The sequence below is a fragment of the Olea europaea genome, unplaced genomic scaffold, assembly GCF_002742605.1.
Source record: "Olea europaea var. sylvestris unplaced genomic scaffold, O_europaea_v1 scaffold1867, whole genome shotgun sequence".
Taxonomy (NCBI): Eukaryota; Viridiplantae; Streptophyta; class Magnoliopsida; order Lamiales; family Oleaceae; genus Olea; species Olea europaea.
Window position 1 is genome coordinate 34,167 of NW_019236460.1, and position 8,846 is coordinate 43,012.

Sequence of the window (8,846 nt, forward strand, 5' to 3'; positions counted from 1 at the left end):
TTCGCTGTCTTGGCACAAAATTGCTCCCGTCTAGTGGATTTCAAAAAAGCCTTTTTACAACAAGCCCTTTTCTTGTATCGCTAATGGCTACATTTGAGGCCAACAGAGCATCAAGATTCAATCTGTGCTGTTCATTTTTCATCGTACAATGATAGAAGGATCTAATAGCTCCATGCTTTTCGATAGTAAATTCAATAGAACCTTGTTATACGTACACTATGATGTACACGTTAGTTTACATTTTGTCACGTGTTATTATCCTATTGAACAGTTTAAATTTTAAACAGTTTTTTCATCCAATTGATCAAAGTGTCAAAAATTAGTTTAGAAATAGCAAATTTCAATTCGATAATAGTTTTTTTGGAAACTCGAGAATCTGGCTCGGAATCGATACCTCCAGTCTCCACTCATCATGAAGTCTGAATTTTGTGACTAAATCGTATCTTTTTGCAACTTTTATGTATTTCCTCACCACGAAGTTCTACGAAAACTGAATCCCAATTTGCCATTTCCTGAAATTGAGGTTTCAACACAATCATCCCTCTCTCTTTCAGTTTGCATTTGCACCAAAATATGGCTGCTTTCTTCGAGATCAACCCGACCCATTTTATAACTCGTGACAGGTAATCTAACAAGGAAACGAGCTGGAAAATTAACGTCAGAAACTGAAATTCCGTCGACATTTCTAAGCCCCCCGAGTTGCGATTCTGTTTGTATCGGTCGTTTTCACGGTCCAAATGCTCATGTCAAAGAACATACATCACCAAGTTTAGGAATAAGTAAAAGTTATTTAATAAGTAATTTTTATTTCTAAACATGTTTAAGTTCTTATTTATTTTTAAGTAAAAAAGTTAGAGGTATTTTCCCTTTAAAAGTAACTCTTAACTCATTTTAAGTTAACTAGTTTCAAACTTGAACGAATAAAAAGTTATTTGTTACAATTTACTTATAAGTAAACATTCTGATCTTAGCCCAATATATGCCATAAACAGAAATTCACAATTCCTTGCATAATTTCAGTCCGCTTTTCTCAAATCAGAGTGGTAAAAAAGAAAAGTGTAAAGGACCATGGAGGATGAAGTGTGGTGCCCACGCAGACCTTCTTAGCCATATCAATTAGACACTATTATCCTCTAGAGTTTCATTCAAAGTTCCAATCTTTAGCCCGTGACAAGGACAAATGGGACATTTCACGAATATTTCTGGGCCGATAACCTGGTATTGGAGTTGGTGACGCGAACATTTGACCAACAGAACCACACGCCATCATCGCTGTTGAAAGTTTTGCTCTGAAATTTGCTAAAATTTCGAAAATTTGAATCATTTTCAAAGGCCCAGTCGTTGAAAATGCATGATTTTTGCTTCACAATCCCATATGGGCTAATGCTGGTGTGTGGTGGGATCATTGGATACGCCAAGAAAGGCAGCACAGCCTCACTCGCCGGAGGCCTTGGCACCGGATTCTTGCTCATTCTCACCGGTTATCTCAGCCTCCAAGCTTTCCACAAACGCAAAAACTCTTATTTTGCCTTGATTATTGAAACCGGTACTGCTTATCTTCTTCAAAGATATTTTGGGCAATTTTGTTGTGATTATTTGATGTATTTTTGAGAATCATGCATTTATCTGTACTCTGTTAAAACAAAATTGAATTTATGTGGTTTTGATCTAATTAGTTAGCTTTTCTAATACATATTCTTGAGAGAGCATATAATCTTTAATTAGAACTTGCAATAATATGAATTCTCAGACGTCCCAGCGTTTCCTCTGAAATTGAGTGTCAACTATAGTAATTATATGTATCTGAAAGTGAATTTGGTTTCTGTTTGTATAAAAAATTGTTCTGGTTACTTCGAAACTCCGTTTCCTGGCTATAACTATGATCATGTTTCTTCTTGCGATTTTCGTGAATGTGAATGTTATATTTGAAGAGAATTAATACTTATGGGATACTAATCTCTCTTATCTTAGCTGCTGTGCTCATAAAATCCTTTGGTATTTGGCTGCTATCCGGTCTTTGAATTCGTGCATCTCTGTGACATTCTGTTTATTGTTGCACAAATGAAAAATGAAATCATAGATGCTAAATGATCCACAGTTTTGTCTTATCTAAATTGAATCATAATGGTTTTTATATGTTGTAAAGACTTGATGTCTCTTTGGACATGCCATGCTGGATGTAGATGCATACTTAAATTGTATGAAGTTGACAATGAATCTGAAATCTTGGAAAGAGTAATGTTGTACATTTAGTACTTGCCAATGATTGAATATGAAGCTGATACGGTTTAAATGTACAACTATAGTCTTTAAGTATTAACTGTGCCAACTTGGAATATGGTAATGGATGAAAGAAAAATTCACAGGCTTCCTTACTACACATTTTTTAACGTCATCATAATTTTGATTTCGAGTTATATCTACTTCTGTTCTTATTAATTTTACATTGTTTCGAACAGCTTGTGCTGCCATACTGACTTGGGTCATGGGACAGCGTTACATGCAAACTTCAAAGATAATGCCAGCTGGTATTGTTGCTGGGATCAGGTAACTGAAAATGATTAAAGAGCCCCCTTACATCTGGTCTTTCATATTTGAACTCGCACTGTAGGGGTTTTGAAGTTGGTGCATTCGTTCTTTCTATCATATCATGCCAAAAGACTTGACATGCATATCCGGGAATATGCAGACTAATCAATCTATATGCTGGTTGACATCACGCTAAACATTCATACTGTATAGTTTTTGTTTGATATGTTTAATATTTCTATATAACCGCATTTCAGGACAATCATTTCCTCTTTTATTTATAAATTGCTTTTCAAAATGAGAAGTGCAATAAAGAAAGATAGGGAATGTTGAAAGTTAAGACCTCTAGACATCAGTAAATATAACATTGGACGTCCGGTCATGTTGAGATTTTGCAATTGAAAATACAAGATCGCTTGCATTCTTATGATTGGATAACCTGAAAAATCATCTAAAAAACCTTGAAGGAGTAAATATTTTTGTCAGATCAAATGAAGATTCTTATACTTTAGGGGAACATTTTGGTGCTGCTGCATGGTAAGATTTTACATTTCTTGATACCAAATCTAAATATCCTAATTACCATTGATAAAAAATGAAAATTAAATTACTCTATGACCGGGTGTGTCCCACAATTGGAGTTTTCATAGTGCATTCACTTTTACACACTGTATTTCGCCCGTTTAGTTTCTTGGTTCATTCTCATAATAAAATAAAATAGTGAATATATATTTGGAGTTGCAAATTTGAATAACTTCTACCTGAATATATCTAGAAAGTTAGAGAATGTCAAGTCATTTGGAAATTCCTGCAACCTGTTCACTGCATAGTCAGTGAGTTTTATCCACAAAATCAATTGCAAAAGGAGTCTTTGCAATATGCAAGTTGATTCAGATGTCTGTGTGGGTGTGTATGAGATAGAGGGACAGAGACAGAGAGATGACAGTTTTGAAAAAGACGAAGCAGTCCTATTAACTCATTCCTAATTTGGGAAAATTATTTCTGAATAGTTACCTACAAAATTATTGTTAATTTAGACGGCACATAAAGTTATTATCTAGTAGCTAATCAACTATTCATTGCATATAACTTTACCAAAATCTATTTGTCTAATTAATTTCTTTTTATACATTTTATTGACTCCTAAAGAAAAGATATGCTAATCAGATTCAGCCCCTAGAAACCGGAATCATTACTTCTGCAGTAGGAATAAGACAAAAGCTGTTTCTTGAGGTTGCCTTGTTAGTTTGCTGCAGAATGAATGACACTAGTAAGCTTGGACTGATTTAACACTGCCGATCATGCCTTGTGCTTATATTTCTTGGTTGAGCTGTATTTAGCTCTGACAGTGATTTCATGGATGGATAGGGTAGATACCTGCACTTTATATTTGCTCAAGTTAAGCTGGTTTCTTTAGCACTATTTCTTACCTGCCTTGGTTCGTCGTTGGTGAAGTACTTATCTGAGTATCCACAGTTGTATACTCTCGTGTTTGCAACCTAAGAATTAGCAATGGAAATGGAAATCCCTTATATAAAATTTTGTGATGGATGCCCTTTTTTGTGGAATTGGGCCTTAACAACAAATCCAAGAAGGGCATTTAATCATTCTGTTATTGAGGACCAACAGCTATTTGTAAATAATAGTGTATGTAATGATGAAGAGAGAGAGAGAGAGAGAGAGAGAGAGAGAGAGAAGAAATTCAATTATTATAATCTTTCTCTCTCTTCCATGTTATCCTTATGTACAAATAGCATTACTCTTGAATGTGTTTGTAACATATTTCTATAAACGGAATCTGAAAGACATACAAAAGTAAGCTTGGGAATGCTAAAAAGTTAATTCTAAAACTTGATAGCATGGAGAACTTGACTGAAAATCCACAATTTCTAATTGCAAATTATTGAACCAGTGGGAAAATTCTGTTTTCTTTTTTATTTTGTATGAGAATGTTGTCTAAGAAGGTAAAGGATCTTTGATATTTAGCTGCATGGCATACACCATTTCATGTTGAACGCCTGTAGTTTATTTGATCAAATTATTCAGGGTGATTTCACCTAACGTTGCTGAAGGTTTGCTATCTAATCTCGTCTGCAGCGGCTTGATGACCATATTTTATCTGTACAAGATTGTGACCGGTGGAAACCATTTCCCGCCCAAGACTGAGTGATGGCATGGAACATCTCTTCCTCTATTGATTCTGTTACTGTATCCACTGAGCATTGCCACCCAAAAACATGGATTTGTCGATATTGCTGGTTAAGCCCTTTTTTATTCTGTTCTCTAGATAGAATGATTGTATTAAAAGAGGAATGCCAGTATTTTCCTGACTGTTAATGTTTCTGGTAGATCTTGTATTGTCTACTGTTAACTAATATTCGAATTCTGTAAAGAACTCAACATGCAATACTTTAGTACAATTGAGGAAATACTTATTTTTTAGTACTTTTTTATTTTGAATTTCACCCTTACTATATCGTACTTAGTTGCATCAGCTTTTTATTTTTTTATTGGATTTCACCCTATACTTAGATGCAACAGTATTTCGATTGTCATGGCAAAAGGAACCATATATCGTATTCTGTCATACAGGGTTTTCGATTTTTGGCCCTTGTTCAAGAAATTCGAAAATAACAACATTTTCTTGAACAACGATGATGCTCGGAGCAATTACTGATATCAACATTCTCAGAATATTGTTATAAAGGTTTCATTGCTTTATTTAACTGTGCACCCTGTACAATAATGCATATTATTCCCTCCGTCAATCACTTTTTGCTTAAATTAGCAAAGAACAAGAAGCATGTCAAGCTTTTTCGATGTTACGTGTTAATCTTTTATAATATACAAGACCTGTACAAAAGAAATGTAAGCAACCTAAAAAACTCGACTAAATGTTGAGCACAATGTCGTGGAAAGAACGTATACATAGCCTATCAGCAACCAGTTGTTCTGGCATATTTTGGTGGCAGAGAAGGGCACCTTTCGTTCATGTGAGGGTAAGGATCCATGGTGTTGTATCCAGGTAATTCCATTCGGTATTTCCCTCGAATTTGACAAAATGGGAGCTTCACTGTGTCCGCGTCATTGCACCACTTGGGCAACCGGCTTGAATCGTTCTCAAAAAACTTGAGAGAGTAAGCATCTTTTATCTGCAGTCGTTGAGATAGATATATTAGTCAAGATTCCCCATGAAAATCTAGCATAATTTATTGTGTGAAATTAAGAAGGCAGTCATGGAATCAATGACACTAATACAGAAGTAAAATACATGAAATGATTAGTAGAAACCTCACCGTGAACTCAGTAACTTGAATGGAGCTAGAAAGATCACCAAACAGCCCTGCTTCCTTGTATAATTCAAAGACAAAAGCGACACAGGATGTGGACTTTCCATCAGCATAAACCCAATTGTCCTGTTCGGGAATTGCCAATAATTCGCCAAACGATGAACCACGCTTCTCAACTTGCACGAGAATTTCAGAAAGGCTAAGGTTCTGCTGAGGCAAAAGCATACCAGCTTTTATAATTTGTACAGAACTTGCATAGATATCTCTATGATCTCATTCAACTTAGCAACATGTCCATGTAACCAAGAATTTTTCATATTGAATAGGTTAGTAGTCAACTGCCATATATGGCAAACAACAATAAGATGCCTCAAAGGTTTTCACCCGGTAAATCAAAATCAAAGTTGTACCCAACTATTGAAAGATGGAGGAATTTTTCAAGGACACTTCATAAAAGCTCCTCATTTTGTGCTGACAAATTTCCTAGCAATTTTTTTTACGTCAATAAAAACACATTTTTAAGTTACAGATGCTCCATTCTGAAACTCACAGAACAACACAATCATTGACTCCTTCAGCTAAGATTCATCCAATAATGCGATGCTAAAAGTCTATTCGAGGCGTATAATTTAAATAAAGAAAATCTTAACTAATTTAATTTCTTCTAGACATCCAATACACCTTAAGCGCAGCATCACAAATCAGAAAGCATTTGATTAATGAGATGGTGACTAATAAAACCTGAGTTCCAAGTCGTTTGTTCAATGCTTCGATCCACATATTACCAGCATATGCAGGTTTTAGCCGAGTCCAAACAGTCATAACAGAAGCAACCTGAAAAATGACCAATAAGGGAAAAAGAAATCAAGAAAGGAAGAAGTTTAAAAAAAAATCAGTAATTCATAAGCGGTAGCATCAAAAGATGGTGATGGTACATAAATAAAGACACCAGCAGCATTAGATATTGTACAGCATTTATGTGAGGTATACTATATGGTCTGTCTTTGCTTTCTTGTTCTTACAATTTATTGTATCAAAATTTTCAACACAGAGGGATTCTATAACGATATTGAGGTTTTTCTTAACTGTTATTTTTTCTGTTAAAACTCTGCGCCCTCCACAATAAAAAAAAACAAAAGAACAAAAAACCTATATCCCACATTGAATTTCAGAAACAGTTATTCCAAGTGTTCAAGTTTTCTTCCCCTTGAATCTCTCTCTCTTTTAGGAATTTAAAATCAGAATGCAGATAAAGCATGAAAATCATATCCACAGTTTACATAAAGAAACAAATAGAGTAGAACTGAATCTAAGTGATTGCTACTTCCTGTCAAAATTTGGTTCAGACACTTTAAACTGATGTTATTATCCTAATCCAACTACATAACAGGTTTCTCAAGTTCCATACTCTAGTATTGAAAAATTATTTCACTGAACTCTTTGTAAACAAATTTTAGTTGTCTTATAATTTTCTTGAGATCCCAAGATGGTGGTTGACAGACAACTAAAATCTATTCATGAGAAGTACATATCCAGATCATACATCAAGGCTAATTCAGAAATACAATTCAATGAGATAAACTTCTCATATGAACTCAAACTCGAAACTTATGTGGTCTTTCACATACTAGTTAGGATTCTTCCCAAGAATATGAATAATGCAAAATATTATTTGAGAGAACCATAGTTGTTCACCGAATGATATTGTACTTGTCTAACTTAAAGATACACCTCAGATTCAGAAAAAACCATCATCCTAACACAAAGAAAATAATTACGTGGACAAATAAATAGCACAAATCATATGCTTAATAATAACATAGCATTATTGAAATTCCAGGGCATCGCTTCAACAAAACCTATTTAAGAAGAGTTTGCAATACCAGATGAGCATCCAAAGGTGATGGGTAATTTTCGCTGATTGTGTCTATCCAGCTAAATATCAAGTTATGATATCCATAAGGTTTTCCTGACATGCTTAATGCATATTCCCAGGCAGCACTTTCGTTGAACTTGGCCCGGAGTTCAGGATGCAAAGGAAGCAATGCAATTTGTGGATTGGCATCATCCTTTGTCAGCTCATATTCCCACCATTCATCCCATGGTAAGATTGCAATAACATCTTCTCCCTATGATGCAAATTCAAAATTCATAAAAGATGTGCTCCACTAGGACAGTAGAAGAGAAAATTGAATCGCTAAAGTCCAAATACACGGCCTTTTAAGCATTCTGCAAATAGTTAGCTTTGGAGACATGTACCAGTAACTGAACGAGTAATTAAGACAAGCTCGCAAAATGCGCACAAAACCAACAAATTCGAGCTGAAATTTACAACCAAAAGGAATCAACACAAGCCAATTTTGGCGGAGTTAAAAATTACCTTCTCATTCTCATGCCCTGATTCTCCAACCCATAGCTTTCCTTCAAAGTCCCTTAAGCAAACAGCAGTATGACCAGCATAAGCTCCACTTACCCACTTTTCTAGTGTCTCAAAACCACCCCAACGACCTCGAATTTTTGACAGTGCCAGGAAATCTCCAGAATGGATATCCTCAACAGTGATGTTTGTCACCCATGGCTGAGGGCGTTCTTCAAAAACAGCCCCCATGTGCTTTTTTAGAAATGCAATGTTAGTGTTCTCACCCCATCCAGTATTTGTGAATAAAGGGAATACCTCCCACAGAGCCTGAAGAGTTCCTAACATCCCTGCTTGTAGGAGAAAAATCGAAACCCCCCTATTTTTTACCTAAGAAGCAGTATTTGTAATAGAGAGCTATCATACAACTAAAAAAATCCACGTTTCCATATATGCAAGCACAATTCTAAATGAAGCAAAATTTGCTTACATATTCAAACTCTGCTTTCGATTCCCACTCTTTGAACTCAAGGGTATGTTCGCGAGATATGAAATAATAATCCCATGTAACGCGATATGGAGTCGCAAAGATGTAAAGATCCATACATGTCCAACTATGAGCTTTACTAACCTGGATATAGCAATATAATGAATGAGAGAGGGAGGGAGGG

The 8,846-nt window shown here is 35.3% G+C and overlaps 2 protein-coding genes across 4 annotated transcripts in view; one reads left to right on the forward strand and one right to left on the reverse strand.

The window, feature by feature from the left end:
- Positions 1 to 1,129: 1,129 nt before the first annotated feature.
- LOC111378757 (protein FATTY ACID EXPORT 5-like) lies at positions 1,130 to 4,981 on the forward strand. Of its 2 annotated transcripts, none has more exons than XM_023001993.1 (3): positions 1,130 to 1,546; positions 2,460 to 2,547; positions 4,576 to 4,981. In XM_023001993.1, exons 1-3 carry the CDS (start codon positions 1,348 to 1,350, stop codon positions 4,697 to 4,699), a joined length of 411 nt encoding a protein of 136 aa, XP_022857761.1. In that variant the 5' UTR covers positions 1,130 to 1,347; the 3' UTR covers positions 4,700 to 4,981. The 2 variants fall into 2 exon arrangements, with proteins under 2 accessions (XP_022857761.1, XP_022857762.1); XM_023001994.1 differs by having other exon boundaries at positions 1,185 to 1,546; positions 4,627 to 4,981.
- Positions 4,982 to 5,203: 222 nt separating this feature from the next.
- The window catches only part of LOC111378758, a 4,617-nt gene continuing 974 nt past the window's right edge, over positions 5,204 to 8,846 (reverse strand). Inside the window, exons 2-7 of one of the 2 annotated variants that reach the window (XM_023001995.1) lie at positions 8,666 to 8,806; positions 8,200 to 8,565; positions 7,703 to 7,948; positions 6,561 to 6,653; positions 5,826 to 6,029; positions 5,204 to 5,681 (exon numbers count right to left, since the gene is read on the reverse strand). In XM_023001995.1, coding sequence (XP_022857763.1) covers positions 5,466 to 5,681; positions 5,826 to 6,029; positions 6,561 to 6,653; positions 7,703 to 7,948; positions 8,200 to 8,565; positions 8,666 to 8,806 — 1,266 coding nt within the window. In that variant the 3' untranslated portion in view covers positions 5,204 to 5,465. The remainder of the gene's footprint in view (positions 5,682 to 5,825; positions 6,030 to 6,560; positions 6,654 to 7,702; positions 7,949 to 8,199; positions 8,566 to 8,665; positions 8,807 to 8,846) is intronic. The other variant, XM_023001996.1, reaches the window with a different exon arrangement.

Bases quoted from the DNA above. Each gene is read 5' to 3' on its own strand.
- LOC111378757 (XM_023001993.1), top strand. From the start codon at position 1,348: ATGCATGATTTTTGCTTCACAATCCCATATGGGCTAATGCTGGTGTGT. The intron at 1,547-2,459 runs GTACTGCTTATC...TGTTTCGAACAG, and splicing joins TGCCTTGATTATTGAAACCG to CTTGTGCTGCCATACTGACT. The intron at 2,548-4,575 runs GTAACTGAAAAT...CAAATTATTCAG, and splicing joins GGTATTGTTGCTGGGATCAG to GGTGATTTCACCTAACGTTG.